We start from the raw sequence: 17,411 nt of genomic DNA, 5'->3' as shown, positions 1-17,411 counted from the left end.
AAGCTAGTTTGACTCTTTCCTGATTCCGTAATGTGTAGTACGTCGAATATTTTTACTCCATAGTAGTTTTAAGTACGGATCTCTTTCTCTCCCTCTCACAATATTCCATCCAGATTTGTCCGCCATTGCCGTCTGATCCTCCTCTCTTAAATCTCTCCCATTTCTTCTTCGCCTCTCCGTGTTGCATATTTCAGGTATGGCCCCGGCGGCGATAGGCGACCTGGGGACGCTGATATTCACATACGGAACGTTGAAGCGGGGATTCTCCAATCACGGCCTCCTGCGAGACCTCATTGACTCCGGCGACGCTGCTTATCTCGGCGACTACCAAACCGCGGAGAAGCTCCCGCTCGTCTGCGGGCCCTACAGAGTTCCGTTTCTCCTCAACCTCCCCGGCTCCGGCGACCGCGTCTGGGGCGAGCTCTACGCCGTCTCGGCCAGAACCCTAGCCCGGATGGACGAGCTGGAGGGCACCACGCGCGGCCACTACGAGAGGCTCCCAATCACGCTCCTCCGGCGAGGGGATGGGGAGGAGGAGCTGATGGAAGTGGAGGCGTACTATGCTCACCGGAGCTACGCGGCGGAGCTGTGGAAGAGGAGCGGCGAGAAGGGCTACAGCTGCTACGGCGAGATCGAGTCCAGTGGCTACATCAGACGCAAAGATAGACCTCAGCACCTCTCTTTCCTAGATCAGATTAGCCTCTTCATCCGCCATAATCCCAGTGATGCCGCCATTTCTAATCATTAATTAAACATTTCTTCATGTTTTGTTATACTTGTTGATGAAACTCACTCATTATTCTCACCCCTTCATGTTTTGTTATACTTGATTACATCTCAAATTCAATCCGACCTCTGGGTTTTTCAACACTATATGTCTATCTATATATGTCTCTAAGCATTCCACAGATTAAGTATAATCTCAAATGAACCATCATTCAAATACTATGCTGTGTTGATGCAATAAGTTTCATTCAAAAGTCTGCAAAAAATTTGTGTTTCCTGGATTCTATTCTATTACCATTTGTACAAAAACAGAACTAAGTTGATGTAGATCTTACATGGTGGCTTCTTCGGGGTCAGTAGTCTCCATGGGCACTTGAGGCATATTGTCCTTACCTCTCAACCGGGAAGAGACATTGTCAATTGCAGAATTGAGTTGGCCTATCTTATCACTTAAGGTCTGTCTGGTTTTCTGCATGAGTGAAACAAGTAGGATATGGCATGAAACAGAAAAGACCAAGTATAGTATATGCATGCACAAAGTGTATTGTGTGGAGATTATAATCACCTCTAAACCTTCATCATAGTATATTGGTCGTTTGGCCCTTCTGAAACCAGATTCATCTTCATTTAGCAGTGATCTTCTTATCTAGTAACATATGACACAGAAAATAGTTGGCAGAAAACTTCAGTGCTATACAAACTCCAAAATGACTCCACAGCAGCAAGCCAGGCCAGAAGAGGCTTTGGATTACACAAGTGTTTGCCAAGTTGGCAATTCATTTGTAACATTCCAAAGTCCAAACATAACATTATGTTTCCTAAAGATATGAATTTCAACATCCTTTTTCCATTGAAACATGAGTGATCTTATTATACATTGTTGACAGTATGACCACTTTCAGTCCCTGCTTTCTTACCTTTGCAGGTAGATATCTTTCTTTCGTATTGCTTTCGTATGCATAATTGACATCCATAATGCCTTAAACGGAGTAGTCAATACAAAAACTCAGGATTCGGCTAACAATATGTCATATGATAATATAACGGCAGGCAGATTTTGGACCTATCCACCTAACTAACATAAAGCATCAACTGTCAAGCAGATTGTTGAAACACACAAAATATAATTGCAAAATAGGACAATTATATCTGTTAGATGATTGAGTTAGTGAGTTTGATTAGTTGATAGTATTGGCTGATTGTAGAAAGATGTTTGGTAAATTAATGGTTAGCTGATAGCTGATTATATGCAAAATAACTTTCTCAAAAAAGTTAATCAAAAAAACTGTTTTGAGCAGTTTTTTGAATTTTAGCCTTTTGAAGTAATAAGCTGTTATAAAAAGTTACTTAACCAAACATTTATATTGATTGTTTAACCAAGTCAAACAACTAATAATGGTTAAACAAGTCAAAATTGGCTAATAGACTAACTATTTAACCAAACAGGGCCAAAGTTTAGTGGAACTGATGTCATATAATCACCTGTGGGGCAAAAACATATCCAAGCGTTCCAAATATTGCACCTCCCAGAAGGAGTCCAGCAATGAATTCACTGCCACCAGCACGTCTCTGATCCCTGAATGGAAAAGAGGAAACAGACAATTGTCAACTAAAACACCCAATTCACATCTGTCAATTAAGTATTTTATTTAAGCTTGTTAATAGGCTGTTAATAAGTTTTCCTTTAGCAAACAATTGAAACTGAACAAATAAAGATTTTACACTTTAAAACCCATATAGACCTCTTTCACGGGCAACATATATAGCATTCAAAGAAGAGATATCTCAGATAAAACTGATAGAAAGCAATATAAGCCCCTCGATTTCTAATCAACCTTAACCTACGAACTGCAAACTTGTGAAGAATTACACTGCAACTACTACATAATTGCACTGCTACGGCTCCCAGACATGCCTGGAGGACCTTGCCGGATCGTATCCGGGTGCGATGCAATCCTTCACAAGTTCGCAGTTCACAGGTTAAGGTTGGTTCTCACATAGTCACATGATTATGGACCTAAGCCCCTCCATGTTTCAATACTCCTCAATCTATATTGAGATGTTTGAGTGTTTTGTAATGAATTGAAAAGACAAGAATTACATACTTGTACTCTGCCCGAATGGCGAAGTTGCTACTGGTTTTTTGATGATTCAACTTCCTCTGAATTGTTACTGATGTCTTGACAAATGAAGAGGACTTCGCAGACCTAACTTCATGTGTCTTCAAATGAGCTGTACCTGTATCAAGATGAGAAGTTATTACTCAACATGTAAAGCAGATAAAGCATAAAGTTTGAGGATGAAGATATCCGTTAACTAAAATCTATTTCACAATCAGAGAATATTCACACAAATAAAAATCGTATTTGAATCAAACAATATGATGATGAACTTCTTTGTCCAAGGAGGTTACATCTCCAGTCCATATGAAATCTAATCACCTACCACAAGCACAATTCCGAAAAGCTTCAAAAAAGGCGTAGAAATGAAGTACGGCGAAGTGAACAGTGATCGATAGATAGATAGAGCCAAACGCAAGCTGAGGTGGAATTCTCTCCAAAATCGCAGCTCAATTGCAAAAGGAGGAAGAAAGCATACTAATATTGAAATTATAGATACAGCTACATCAGAATCGTTAACACTTGCAGTTACCTGAGACGGAAGAAGGAGCTAAGCCAGTCGCCATGAGAGCTAACAGTTACTACAGTTCAATTGATGGACGGACGGGATGGATTGATTAAGCGCTCAATACTAGTGGTAACCATCTTTTTAGCTTTTAGATGATAAACATTTCTTTCCAAAATATCCACCAAAAATGAAGGCAAGAATGTAATACTATATGATTTTGACATGCCTCTCGTCTCAACACGTCAACAATTCAACGTTATTTATCTTATGAATTATGATTCAAAGCATTACTATTTTTTGTTCTCCCGCTTAACGTGAAAATCGGAATATTAAAAGTACAAAGGTATATGCTTAATCCAGGAACGAGGGTGATAACCAAACAAAAGATAGATAGGCAGCAAATCTGGAATAGCTAACTCCTATCAAACGATGAAATTATTGAAATCATTCTAAGGTATCATGTATCATAACGGCTAATATCCTTTCCTGTATACAAGAGACTTCACTACTTCTTACACTAAAATTATGTGCAAGAACAGAACCTCCTACTGACTAAAAATTATAATGTCGATCATGTAAACTTGTGAACATGTTCTAACTTGTAAGATACATGGCCTGTTATTGGTCCGGCTTCTCCCCGAGGCCTCCAAAATGGAATAGAGGTGACAGCTCGGTCTTTGAAACAGAACTACGCTGCACTACTTTATCTGGGAAAGGAAATGAAAGCGAGAGGGAAAGAGAAGCAGAAGCATCCTCCTCACTGGCTTTAGTTGCTGCACTGTCGGAAGTAGTATAGTCCTCCATTATTTTTTTCTCTTCTTTCCCAACTAAGAAGGGCGGGATCTCTGGTTTTGTTTCGGCCCCTAAAGCAAGGTTGAGGTTCGGGACCTTGTTATGGAATTGATTATCCTGCAAAGGATCGTGCACTTTCCATTGTATGGAGCTACCAATAGGTTGTGGATCAACCGGGAAGAGAAACTTCTCAGCATTCCCCAAGCCTTCCAAGGTACTAGTTTGGTCATTGCCTCCATAAGATCCACTAGAAGTGGGCTTCCATTTTTTGTTGCAATGTACTTCCTCAACAAAATTGTTAGTATGACCGGAACTTGGGATTGCTTGATCTGTTTCAGAGGATTCGGAATGTGATCGTTTATTGTGGTTTACACCAGAGCTACCGAGCACATTCTTGGTAGGGTCCTCGTTCATATTGTCTCTCACCAAAGGGGCGCTTTCATCGTTAGATCTATAGTCCAAAGATATACCACTAGGAGTTGCATCATTGTTATTACTAGATTCCTTTGATGAAATTCCTACAGAAGTTATGTCGTGCAGTGTATTATGTGTATCAGCTTGAGAAGCTGAAGGAACTGACATCTGGTCACGAGTATTAGGATTACTATCTCCTTCAGCATTTTGAACAGAAGTGCATTCCATCTCTGATTTGCAGTCAGAAGCAATGCATTCAACCTACAAGAACACATTAACACAAAGAAATTACTCATCAGCATCCAATAGTTCTACCAAGAAAACGCCATTTCTGACAGCAAGATAGTGTACTGATTCCTAAAACATTTAGAGAGTACCAAAGTTAACTGGGATTGGTTCTCTGTCAGTTACTCAGTTTACTAACAATGGCTTTCTCCTAGCAGACGTGCATAAGTCAAATTTTTAGGTTAGCATTCAGAACCCCAGAGCATACTGTGATCCCTAACCCACCCACCAAAAAATACTTATATTAATTGAATTACACTAACCACCTTCTAAAACATGTATGTGCATACACAAATCTAACTCAACGGGGAGATACTTGGGTGCTGCAGAATTAATTTACCACTTTATGTGAAGATTCAGATTTCGATACTATTGAAGCAGGGATTTCAGTATCTGAAGCAGGAGTACTGCATACAGAAGTCTCCATAAGCCCAGCGGAACACATATTTTCAGGTGAAGGTGCAACTGCCCTGAGAATGTCTTGAGTCAGTGGCTTCTCAACACCAGGAACACGTTGTGAACAACTTGCCTTCTTCGCTCTGAATATACCCCATAAGAAAAACATCATATTCCACCCTGCATATACCAGATAAGCAAATAAGAACCGAGGAAATAATCTAAGATTAAGTGCTCAAAACCATAAGGAAGATAAGTCAAATGCTTAAGGGTTAAGGTTAATATATACAACAAATTTAAAATGCTAATAACATAGGAAAACCATCCAAGGGATGGAAACATGCACAATTCATTTAAGAATACCAGTTGATAATTTTCTACCCATACTAGACAGAAAGTGAAAAGTACACACAAGAATGAAATGCATGCAGCCTCAGCTAGCAACAAAATCTATCCATCTGTTCATAGTTAAAATTGAGAAAGGATCAAAGTATGTAACATACTAAAATGAATAATCCTGCCTATTATATGCAGCAAAGCAAGCAATCAGTAGGAGCATGTTCTTCATAGTGAATCAATCCACAAAAGAATAATATATTTCCTTAACTGGTCAGAGAGATCATGAAACAAGAATGACAACAAAGACAAACAATTTGACTTATGCAATAGCAAAAAGCATGTTTATTATCCCTACGTTGGAAATTTTCAGGAAGCTGGTTAGATGGGAATATCAACAGCTCAATGCTTCCAAAGTTCCCTTGAAGAGCTAGGTCATGCTTCATCAAATTCCTGAGCAGTGCTTTGTAGCTCTTCTCATAGCTGCACCATAGCAATAAACAATTCAAGATGGAAAAAACAAATACTATTTAAAATGTAGTTTCATGGGAAGATCAGGAGAACTACCTCTCTAGGTCCTTTGCAAAAAAGAAGAGGGCTATATTATCTTCTCTAACGCCAAACTCCCGGAACTGCATTGGCCATGTACTCAAACGAGATACTTCATTTAGCAAGACCTTGCAAGGAAACTTTTTAGCTGCATCGAAAACTCTAGGAGATGCACAAGTTGACAAATGAGCCTGAATCCCATCACATAGATCAAGCGTCTTCCCACTCTTGAGAACCTCAAAATCTCCTCTGCACAAGAAAATCATATATAAGGTACGCATCTTTCAGTATGCAGCAGCTCCCCCTTGAAATTCAATAGCAGCAAGTGAAAAGGTTAAAGTTCATACCGCCATATGTACTGATGCTCTGGAATGACTGCTTTCAGAAGTATCGACATTGCAACTGGAAAATGTTGTTGGACATGAAGTATGGAAGAATTTTCATTAGAAACAACAATGGTGCCTGCATCTCCTGTTCTTCTTGGACCTTCAGCAGGAAGCACCCCCAACTGCTTTGCATTATTAGAATAGTAGACAGTAGAGGCCCGTGATATTGCAAGCCTCTCATGCACCTTCATAGCACAGTTAAGATTTCTCTTGCTGTGTGCACTGGTTAACTGATCCTGAGAACTAGTTCCACTGTTCACGTTCACTGCAGAAAAGTTTTCAGATTGGTCAGGAACTCTACTCTTCCGGCAAATTCCAGGCTTCCTAAGCCTTGCAGCCTCAATTGCAGCTTTCAAATCATCAGTGCTATTTGTGGCCTCTCTTGAATTTTTTACAACAGGTGCATCTATCACAGGTTTATCAACTTTGCAAAATTGGGCCGAATGGTCACTTCCTTTACATTTCTGGCAAGAAATCTTTTCATTGGCAGCTATGTTCTGATTTGAGTGACTCCCAGAACTCTCCCATGTTTTCTCCTCAGAGTATTCCTTGGGCTGCAATGATCCATCTACTAGAACTTGATTAGCAACACACGGCGGTCTCTCAGTAACACAAGAACCTGAGGAGGAGTCTTCCTTTGGATTAGCCTGATTAGGCTTTTCTTCACAATTGCTAACTCCCTTGGCAGGTGTATCTCCATCAAAATGCAACACCCGTTTCTTAACTTCATCTGATATGGATGGGAAAACCATCAATGCATGAAAGAAATCATTAAATAAGCAAGAAACATATAGAAGGCACCATATTATGATTAAAATAAGACATAAATATATTGATAGTTAAGCACCCATATATGGAACAGCACCTGAAGATTTTGAGATAGTCATTGGTTTGCCATCAGGATTGATAGCCTTATAGTCTCTATTGTTGTTCATGATGTCACAGTGGGATGTTGATTTTTTATCAAATTTGGATGAAATGGTAGAACCAGCCATACTTTCCGATCTTAGAGAATTCTTCCTTTCAAATAAACTTTGTTCTTTTGTATGTTTTTTCGCTTTCATATCCTGATCATGAGAAAACCTAGGTGATGACATCTTGCCTACTGATTCAGCACAACTGAAACGGTTTGAGCTGGTGGGTTTAAAAGACATCGATTTCCCCATTGCTCTGATGGGCCCCTCTTTTGAAGTAGTAGAAATAGTTTCTCTAATCAATTTCCGCTTTGAAGGAAAAACTTCATCCACGAGTTTGACTTTTGGATTGCTAATCAAGGAGCTGAATGAATTGGACTTTGAAAAAGTACCTGCAGAGAGGTTTCTACTTAATTGCTCTCCAAAAGCCACCAAAGAATGGAAAATTTTTAAGCTTCAAGTAAATTGGAATTGACATAGACACTCAATTAGCAGTTTAGCACATAATACACATAAACATGCATAATTACAGAACAACATTACTACCTTGAGAAGTTTTTAGCCGGGGGTCTGAAGCTGAAGCCTCATTAGTCAGTATTGCACCAGTAGACAATGGATGTACTTTCACTTTCCCCTTCTCTGAGTTCTTAAATGAGCTTTCATGAGAAAGTGAAGAAACCTTGTTGGGGCTTTGTGCCTTTGGTGACCCTGAAAGAGATTCGAGAGCTTGTCTTTTTGGTGCAGAAGAAATTTCAGCATTGTCCATGCGTCTCTTGCCAGAGGCTTTCAGATAAGAATATTCTTTAGTACCTGCTTCTCCATTAAAATCAGGACACTTTGGTTCTGCCTTACCAGGGTGATCAGAATCAATGATGGTTGTTTGTTGTCCAGAAGGATAAGTTTTATTAATTCCATTAACCTTTCCAGTTTTATTTTGCTTTTGAGTTTCCATGTCCTGCTCATACTTGCATTCTTCACAAAGCCAGTCACCCTCTGGGACTTTCTCAAGCATTTCTCGCATGCAATAACTATAACAGGAACAAAAAAAATTGTCATAAATGGCACTACATGAATAGCAGAGAATTGATGGACAATAAACCAACTTCAATGCTTACGTATGTTCAGCTCCATCAGTACACTTACAACATATAGCAAGTAAATCCTCCCGACCAGCATCCCCACAAATATCACAAACTTTTACCTATTTTCAAGAGAAAGAATTTAATGCTTAGAGAACACAAGAATATAATTATAGTAGAAAATGTGAGACATGTCAAAATGGAATAATCACTCAGGATGTCAATGGCAAAGAATAAGTAAAATTGCTTTGAGTACTTTAATCAGTCAGTTATCGGCGCTCTAGAAGAGGTTTAGCCATTAAGGTAGTTTGATGACATCCAGGCCAATTGATGTCAAATTGAACTCCTCATCAATAAATCAGGCTCAAAGAGAAAAATTTAAAAGGTGATGAAACAATAGCTAAAATATCCCACATACATCATGCTCTTCATCATCAGAGTCATCACTCCCTTCCATAGCAAGGGTTTGAAGATCATTTCTGGTTTCACCACCTGTAACAATGCCTGACATACTATCATCAGGGTCTTCTGTAGCTTTGGGGTCTTCCATCTTTGGAACCATAAAAACATCTGATGTACCTGATACATCAGGGCTCCTTGTGCTCGGCTTATGATCCGAATTTTCAGATGGAGAAACATAACTTGAATTCATGCTGATTAAATTAGCTGTTTCAGTATTCTCCCTGATTGGATTCTTCCTACTTTTGCTAGCAAAAGAGACATCATTCACAGAGAAACTTGAAGCATTTGCAACATGTGTTTCCTCTAATGATTCATCAACTTTTGACTCCATAGTAGACTTGTAAATATGCTAGCACGATCTGCAAGGCCGGCAAAACACAAGTTAGGCACCCACTGCAGAGACTAATCTTCTATCAACAAATATTATATTAGATGATCAAAAGTCTAAACAATTTACATATAAACTAGTTCCCCATTTTACTCAAGCCCAAGCTAATAACTATCCAATAAGTCAATAACAGCATTAAGAAAAGACTAAAATAGCTATAAGTGCAAGTTACAGTAACATATTCAATGGGAATGACAGATGGCTTTGATTGGCTAGGGTTAGAACCCCAACAACACACCGGGTAATGTCATAATTCATAAATTATAAGCTAACAGAACTAGCATGAACCAATAAACTTCCTCTTTCTTTTTCAAACTACACCTCTACAGAGCCCAACTTTTATGTACATAGAAAATAAGAAAAAAGAACCCAAATTTATGCAGCAGTCAGACCAAGCAACTAACCAATCACAAAATCAATATTCTTTACAAAAAACAGATGGAGAGTGAAATGAGAGAAGCAATAGCAATTAACTAACTAGTTAGGGTGTAATTTTACAATGTGAGCCATAACGCCTTAGATCCCTTCATCAACTGTTCCATGCATTTCAAAACTTCCTCTAGTGAATAGTATGATATAGAGTTATCAAAACCATATTGATCACAAGTCATTTCATTGTACACCAAAAGCCCTAATCTCCAAAGAAAATAAGGATGATCCTCTATCAAATGTGAAAGGAAATCGGTCAAGACCAATATACCTTTAAGTTTCCATATAATTGCTTCTCACAGTGATTCACAATATACTATCAAGAAATCAAGAATGGTTTGAAACAAAAACAATAGGGCATTTACAGGAGCACAAATTAATCCCCAAAAAAAACCCTAATTGGAATTGGAGCAAATAAATATGGAAATATAAACAGGCACTCCTTGGGTTAGGATAGAGTGTAAGTCACATTTTACAGCTCAAGGAGAGTTTGCCCCTTCCGCTCAGACATCCCGACAAGGCGAAAGACGCAATCAATTAACCCCAATACGCTCCCTTATGAAGGATAAACACAAAACATCACCTCAATATTCGCCTATACACATATCTGGTTTAATCGATTCTCTCTTTCTCAATTCAAGCGTGCTATGAAATTCTGAATTTGATGATTATAAGCGTGTAGAAATAGTAAAACTAACCAAAAATATATAAATCTGGAATTACTACAGAGCACTAATTGAACGGGATAGCGAAAACAAACAATAAGTAAATAATCGTTCTGCTGCAAATCTACGGCGGTGAATTTGTATGTTAGAAGGAAAGGGAACTGTTCATATATACCACCTCTTCATGTTCATAGACACTCTCCGAGACAGAAGGTACACAGCTACTGGATTCTCGTATGATGAATGTCTGTGTATCCTTTTCTCAATTCTTAATTTCTTACCTGATACTCAGTAGTCATTACATATAACGGAGCTTTTTTCTTTTTAAATTTCTTAGGGTTTTTTTATTTTTTATTTTTTGAAATGAAAGCTAACCATTTTCTAACCTAATTAAAAAATGAAATGCGAAAATGACACAGTATTATTAAAACCAACAAACCATTAAAATGAATATATTTTTAGTACAATAAAACATCAACAATAATATTCTGGCTCAAATTAAAAAATCAATATACAATTTTTATATGTGTAATTATAAATTTTTAACTTTGCAAATTAATTGTCTAACTAATTCAGTTAGAGTTGCCTATAACAGGACATTTCTTATTTATTTACGAGCACCAATTTGGATTAAATTACTCTTAGAGCATCTACATCAGAGGAGAAATAGGGGAGAATTCACTACTTTTGAGGCCAAAATGCCATGGTGGCAGAGAGAGAATCAAGAGAGAGAAGGGGTGGGGAGCATCTGCTCTGCCCAAGAAAAATAATTAATGATGAAGGATAAAGAACCAATGGAGAAATGACATGCTTATTTTTTATATATTTTTTTTATAAAATCAGTTTTGATTTTTTTTTCCCTCCCCTCCCACATTATTCTCTTTCCTACTCACTCTTACATTCTCCCCCTAATAACCCCAACTGATAAGGATGCTCTTATTAGCTAAGAGGGGATAGCGACTAACGATGTTTTCTAGTGATAATATTAATGTAGTAAATACGAGTTTATACTACGAATCGCATGCTTGTTGGTTTAATGTGTTAAGCTCGGTTATAGATGTGATCTAAGGCCATAGATTCCCGGGCTGAATAAAGTAATAGAGTGTTTGCAAGTCCCTTCTACCAGTATCATGCGGGGTATTTATAGAATTACAGGGATTCGATGGGACACTGTTGAGAAGCCGCATGATGAGTGCTACGTGTCCTCCATGCACATGACAATCAGGTCAGCTGAAGTGAAACGTGCACGTGTAATGGTGTGTTTGAATAACTAACCGCTTTATTGGAATTATGTTTATGTGCTAAGTATATGTACTTAGGGTCTCAGGTGAACTATGAGGTCGGGACCGAACACATCAAAATTAGGGTAGCTGTCCATCAAGCCAACGAGTCAATTTAACCTTTTGATCGGGTCGGTCAGGGGCTACTTACCGATTATTTAGGTCGGGAAATTGCCCGAATCTCAAGACTATCCGAACCGAACATGCCATTAGAGCAAGAAGGCCGAAAACTGAGTTATATTCCCTATCAAATACTTTTTTTTTATAGTAAGTCTTGCCTTTATGCATATTTTGGATATTTGTCATGTTAATTTGATAGGCTAGGGTATACATACTTCACACTCGCATCTCCTCCAAGTGTCGTGCAACGAGTAGTCACAAGATACATTTTCTTTATAATTCAATGTGTTAATTTCTTAAAAATTTGTAAGGAAATCCATGATTATAAATTTGTAAGGAATTTATCAACAATTTATAGTAATTGACAACACTAACATTGTCCGGGCTGTTCTTATTGATTCAAAGGGACCAAGATGGTTTTCAAAAAAAAAGAAAAAAAGAAAAAAAAGGACCAACCTCTGCCAGCCTATATCAAGTTAAGATATGAGATAAATTTTTTTCTCATTCTATCTCATTTTGTGTTTAAATCCATTAACGAGACTTTTTTTTTTTTTTTGTTAATTTAATTTCTCATAATGTTAAATTTAATATTAGTATATAAAATTTATATATTTAAAAATATTACATTAAAAATATTACTCCGTATTAAAAATCAAATTTAAAAGTAAAAAGAAAGAGTTGTTTGACCAGTTAATATCAAAACAGGATGGGTTAAATAAACAGATGAAGTAAAATAGAACAGACTATCAGAAGCATGAGAAGAAGTAAATAGCTATGACCAAAGAACTTGACTACAAATTTACAACCGGGCAAAGAGAAACACATATGGAAGTAGTGTGTATAAATTTGTGAATAATTTACATGGAATCCCTGCTGAAAGTTTTCATATGCTGAGATTGAATTGGCTCCCTCCTGCCAATCGTTGCAGCTCAGTTCATTTTGAGTTTGAAACCATCTGGTATACATGATGACCAACATAGTGGTACAAGTGTTGAAGCTGCCTGTATCATAAGGGCATATGGCAACCCCGAGAAGTCGTTTCCCGTCACCATGAGAAACGATGATAAGGCAACGCCAAGGTACCCGCTAACTATGAAGGCAAGAGCTATGGCGGACATAAGAACCGCCATTATAGATCCTTCACAACCTGGCGGGCAAAGCTGAGCCATTAAAACACTAAAAGGCAGAATCTTGAAGAAGTATAGCACCTCCAGAAAGCCCGAGAAAATCACAACGTATAAGGAGTCTGGAATACCCATCGTCCTGTACACCCCTTTCACGAACAACATATCCGATACCATGAATACAGCCATAGAGGCCTGAATTGCGGGTATTAATTTCCTTGGTGAAATAGACTTGAGGTGACTGTTATAGACTACTCCCCATAACAGCATCGCTACCTGTCCAAACACTTTCGAAATACCCAATACCGATGATTCAATCCTCAAATATTGTGTTTGGTAGTAGAACATGGTCCCCGTTAGGGCTGGAATAACGGCGTAAGAAGCTGCAAACCAAAGTATTGAGTAAGAGATCTCTGGTTTCTGCAATACAACAAGGAGTTCAGAGAGTTGGTTTCTGATCCTTGGATTAGGTGGAGCTTTTGGGAGGCCCAGAGAGCTCTCTTTGATGAAAACCGTTATTAGATACTGGAGAGAGACGATAATGCCAAACACGAGGAACATAGCTTGTGGGGAAAATCTGTTCATGGCAATACCAACTAGTATGTTTCCAAGAACTCCACCAAGGGAAGAGGCCATCCAAACAAAAGACTGAACCTCGCCTGAAGGGTGAGATTGCGCGTTTTTGGATGAAGAACTGGATTGCTTTCCTATCTCCGCAACAATGGCATCATTGGCAACCTCAGAAATTGAAGCACCCAAGTTTCCGATGAGTAGACATATAGTGATAGCAAAAAACGAGATACTCGAAGGGGAAAACAGTGCAAGAACCAGCCATGAAACTGCTTGCAAAAATGCTGAAAGAAAACAATCACTGGTGAGTGAAAATGGGCATAAAATCTATTGCTGAAAACTTCAACAAACCTGCACCAGAAGTGCCTCCCAATCCCATTACCACAGGCATTTACTCAGTGACAGGAAGCTTGAGGAAACGGCAGATACTATAAAAAGCTTCCCCATCAACTCCTATCTACAATGTACATCCAAGACAACAGTCAACTACTCTATACAGTAGACATACAATTCGCAAAATGATTGTGGTAATCAAGCTTTGAGTTACTAATTCACGGAGAATTGAAAGCAAGTTTCTAACATTAAATTGCAATTCCATTCCTACCAAACTCCATGGAATTACAATTCCGTGATTTGGTAGGAGGGAATTGCAATTCACAGAATTATAATTCCTTCCAACTATGGAATTGCAATTCCTAGTATCCCCTAGGAATGGCAATTCCACATAATTTCATGTTAAATTACCATTTTATCCTTCTTTTGATTATTTTTTTTAATTATTATACAAGATATTTTAGTCCTTATTCACTTCTTCCTTACAATTTTCAGATATTATATTCCTTCCTAACAGACAATATAATTTAAATTCCCCGTTTATAACTTTTCCCACAAATTACAATTCATTTCACCCTAATTCTCTCTTTCCATTCAAACGCTATGTAAGAGTTCCATAGTATAAAAACGAGTTAGAAAGCAGATACAAGCCAAGACTTGTTCAAAATTCAAAGTACCTCCAAGGGCAATGTAAGGGAGCCGGTGCTGGCCAGAGATGTAGAAAGAATCGGAAATGATGCCGTAGAAGGGCTTGGCTACCATGGGGAAATTAGCAGAGTTCTGGAGGATTTGAAGCGTGGAAGAGTCGACCCCGAGACTGTCCTTGAGGAAGAAGTTGACCCCCATCCATGGGAAACACCTAAACCCCTGCACCCAGAACCCTATCCCAAGTAACACCTTCCTCGTCCTCTCGCTACCCCTCCCACTTCCCTCGCTGTCGCTCCCACTGGCAATTCGAGAGTACGCCATAGCAAGTATGATGCAATTACCAATTACGGACTGCAGTACTACCAGCTCCGATCTCCGAATAAAATCGCGGCAGAGAAAACGGCTGTTTCCGGACGCCGACGAAGATCAAGACATTTGCTATACTCGGGAGCTTCTGGATCCCACTGACGTGGCGCTTTATAACTTTGGGAGCTGTTTTCGGCTTCTCACGTCTTTACAAGTGTCACCCTTCTTTTTCCCGGCAAAATTATTCGGTATTTAACATTTTAGTATTACTTTTTCCCCCGAGTATTTGTTTTTGAAAACCAACGAAACGATAATATATTAGAAAAAGTTCGAAATACAATCAGGAGGGGCAGTAGCCCACGAACTTAGGACAGACATAGAATTTGTTGAGTACATGAGCCATATAATTCGCTGATCTATTAGTATGGTGAATAATAATATTTCTCGTATCCTTAGTAATATTACGACATTGCTGAACAATCGTACCAACATAAGAAAGGTCTAAAATAACGGAATTAAAAACGTAACAAAAATTTAAATAGTCTGATTCCAAAACAAACCTGGTGCTACCACGATGTCAGGATAAGGCCTCTTTGATCGTCATTGCCTCAGCAAGATATGGATGATTACCACAATTGAGCCGACCACTCGCAGCGGCTACAAAGTGGCCATGATGATCGCGAACTATTTTTTATTTATATGCCTTAATGCCTTATTGGCTTTGGTAGTTTTTTTTTTTTTTTTATCTACCCTCTTGACTATTTTATATGTCTTATTTACTATTCATTTGTCAAACTAACTATTACTTCCTTGCTTATTTTTATTAGCATTTTCTTATAATTTTTAAATTTATTTTTTATTTTTTAATATTACTTTAATGTAGTTTCTAAATATATAAATTTTACATACTAATTCTAAATTTAATATTATGCAATATTAAATTATAAATAACTTCAGTCAAGTTTCGTGAATCAAATTCGAGACATAAAACGGGACGGAGAGAGTATCAATTATCTCAACTTACGAATTAAAAGCCTCTAGAACTCCTTTCGATCAAGGTCTTCTAATAAACGTTAGGAATCTGATACACTCTTAAGTTACACTTTAGCGCTAAAGCAAGACTTTAAAGTGTTTAGTCATATCAACTTAACTAATCCCACCATGAGAAACTCGTCGGTGCATGTCATGTTTTGATTTAGAGAAAATCTATAATTGTCATATGAAAGCATGCTACAAGTAAGAACTTACTTTGTGAATATAATAAATAAAGGTTAGGACTCCAAAGTTAGTTGTAATATAAGTAAGATGTTGTGAATTGTAATGTTAATGGTTAAATGTCAACTTATCAAGGTGATACAAAAGTGTTGTATGTACTTTTGTAGTCTACAAGATGAATAGATAATTGATTTTGTTATGTTCTACGAGTGGCGGGCTTATACTTCATATCTAAATTCTTGAATATTTATCAATAATTAAAGTTCTAATGGGAATGTAATTTTATACAGATTAAATGCAAAAAGTGAATAATATATTGTGCTTCATCAGTTTTATGTGATTAGCAAGTCAAATGATCTCAAATTTCATTTGCTTGAGACACTTAGAGAGTTCAACGGTCAAGATTGTGAGTCATGTGTGAAACACGTTTACAATGAATTAATAAGTGTATCAAGCCCTTACAAGATGGTTAGTGATTTTCCATACCCCTTCAGGCGTTTGGTTGGAGAAGAATTTAAATTTCATTCATACTTAATTCTCACCTAATTCTAAAGATCACTAAATTTTTTAGTTTGGTTAGAAGAATTGCAATTTCACAAAATTACAATTCCTTCATTTTCATGGAATTAAAATCATATGCCCCCTTGGGATTTTAATTCCATGGATTTTAGGAAGAAAAAAAAAAGATAATGATGAGACAAAATTACCTCTCATCTTTTTTAACTTAAAATTGATGCATGACAACAACAATGGACATTTTGGACTTTATACTACTTATTCCCTTTCAATTTCCATGTGTACTAAACATTGAAATTTAAATTTCCAGTAATTTTATTCCTGTAAACCAAACACTGGAATTCTCACTGTATTCCCTGTAATTCATCTCCCATTGAATTACAATTCGTTTCCCATGTAATTCCCTCCCTACAACCAAACGCCCCGTTAATGATATTATATATTTACATCCTCCCAAATGCTCTGTCGGGTCGGGGTGTGGGGGGCCTTAGGGTTGGGATTCAGTCTTTTGGAAGAATGATATTATATATTTGCTTATGGATAGCATGCTTGGTGTGACATGTTCAACATTATTATAGTTTGCATTTTTTTTCCACGTGTATTAAAAATGTTCTTATTCTTTGCAGTTTATTCTTTAATGTTTATTTTACGTGACCAAAATACGCATACAATGGACAAGGCCCAAGGGATAGGCTACAAATAAATAAGCTATCAATAGGAATCAAACCCAAACAAGAGGGTTGAGAGTACAAGACCAAGACCACTATAATGTAATACGTGCTTGTAGTGTTTAGACATGCCTCTAACAGGAAGCCAGACACCCCATTTTATAGTGAACCAGCTTCACCCA

At 37.7% G+C, this 17,411-nt stretch overlaps 4 protein-coding genes across 11 annotated transcripts; 1 reads left to right on the top strand and 3 right to left on the bottom strand.

Annotated features, from left to right (window-relative positions):
* LOC109194015 (putative gamma-glutamylcyclotransferase At3g02910) lies at positions 1 to 870 on the top strand. Its single transcript, XM_019344856.1, has one exon. The coding sequence runs from the start codon at positions 197 to 199 to the stop codon at positions 746 to 748; it is 552 nt and encodes a 183-aa protein (XP_019200401.1). The 5' UTR covers positions 1 to 196; the 3' UTR covers positions 749 to 870.
* Positions 871 to 934: 64 nt separating this feature from the next.
* On the bottom strand, positions 935 to 3,570 carry LOC109194016. 3 transcript variants are annotated; one of them, XR_002056359.1, is made up of 6 exons: positions 3,379 to 3,570; positions 2,832 to 2,964; positions 2,209 to 2,302; positions 1,644 to 1,705; positions 1,292 to 1,544; positions 1,182 to 1,195 (listed from the first exon to the last, which is right to left on the bottom strand). XR_002056359.1 is itself a non-coding variant. In XM_019344857.1 (5 exons), the coding sequence occupies exons 1-5, from the start codon at positions 3,410 to 3,412 to the stop codon at positions 1,058 to 1,060; spliced, it is 480 nt and encodes a 159-aa protein (XP_019200402.1). In that variant the 5' UTR covers positions 3,413 to 3,560; the 3' UTR covers positions 935 to 1,057. The 3 variants fall into 3 exon arrangements, 2 of the variants coding, with proteins under 2 accessions (XP_019200402.1, XP_019200403.1); XM_019344857.1 differs by lacking the exon at positions 1,644 to 1,705 and having other exon boundaries at positions 935 to 1,195; positions 1,292 to 1,372; positions 3,379 to 3,560; XM_019344858.1 differs by lacking the exon at positions 1,644 to 1,705 and having other exon boundaries at positions 935 to 1,195; positions 1,292 to 1,372; positions 2,832 to 2,958; positions 3,379 to 3,554.
* A 153-nt stretch (positions 3,571 to 3,723) lies between these two features.
* On the bottom strand, positions 3,724 to 10,738 carry LOC109194010. Of its 4 annotated transcripts, none has more exons than XM_019344847.1 (10): positions 10,486 to 10,738; positions 8,924 to 9,327; positions 8,542 to 8,627; positions 7,973 to 8,454; positions 7,378 to 7,818; positions 6,474 to 7,242; positions 6,145 to 6,375; positions 5,936 to 6,060; positions 5,186 to 5,421; positions 3,724 to 4,821 (listed from the first exon to the last, which is right to left on the bottom strand). In XM_019344847.1, the coding sequence occupies exons 2-10, from the start codon at positions 9,296 to 9,298 to the stop codon at positions 3,973 to 3,975; spliced, it is 3,594 nt and encodes a 1,197-aa protein (XP_019200392.1). In that variant the 5' UTR covers positions 9,299 to 9,327; positions 10,486 to 10,738; the 3' UTR covers positions 3,724 to 3,972. The 4 variants fall into 4 exon arrangements, with proteins under 4 accessions (XP_019200392.1, XP_019200390.1, XP_019200393.1 ...); XM_019344845.1 differs by having other exon boundaries at positions 8,924 to 9,326; positions 10,625 to 10,737; XM_019344848.1 differs by having other exon boundaries at positions 8,924 to 9,326; positions 10,628 to 10,737.
* A 1,835-nt stretch (positions 10,739 to 12,573) lies between these two features.
* Positions 12,574 to 15,046, bottom strand: LOC109193791 (probable folate-biopterin transporter 7). 3 transcript variants are annotated; one of them, XM_019344604.1, is made up of 3 exons: positions 14,554 to 14,642; positions 13,895 to 14,000; positions 12,574 to 13,827 (listed from the first exon to the last, which is right to left on the bottom strand). In XM_019344604.1, exons 2-3 carry the CDS (start codon positions 13,932 to 13,934, stop codon positions 12,779 to 12,781), a joined length of 1,089 nt encoding a protein of 362 aa, XP_019200149.1. In that variant the 5' UTR covers positions 13,935 to 14,000; positions 14,554 to 14,642; the 3' UTR covers positions 12,574 to 12,778. The 3 variants fall into 3 exon arrangements, 2 of the variants coding, with proteins under 2 accessions (XP_019200149.1, XP_019200148.1); XR_002056343.1 differs by having other exon boundaries at positions 13,737 to 13,827; positions 13,926 to 14,000; XM_019344603.1 differs by lacking the exon at positions 13,895 to 14,000 and having other exon boundaries at positions 14,554 to 15,046.
* Positions 15,047 to 17,411: the final 2,365 nt, after the last annotated feature.

Source organism: Ipomoea nil, unplaced genomic scaffold (genome assembly GCF_001879475.1).
Source record: "Ipomoea nil cultivar Tokyo-kokei standard unplaced genomic scaffold, Asagao_1.1 scaffold1932, whole genome shotgun sequence".
Lineage (NCBI taxonomy): Eukaryota > Viridiplantae > Streptophyta > Magnoliopsida > Solanales > Convolvulaceae > Ipomoea > Ipomoea nil.
Note: the sequence above shows the minus strand (reverse complement) of the source record. Positions and strands in the feature narration are given on the sequence as shown.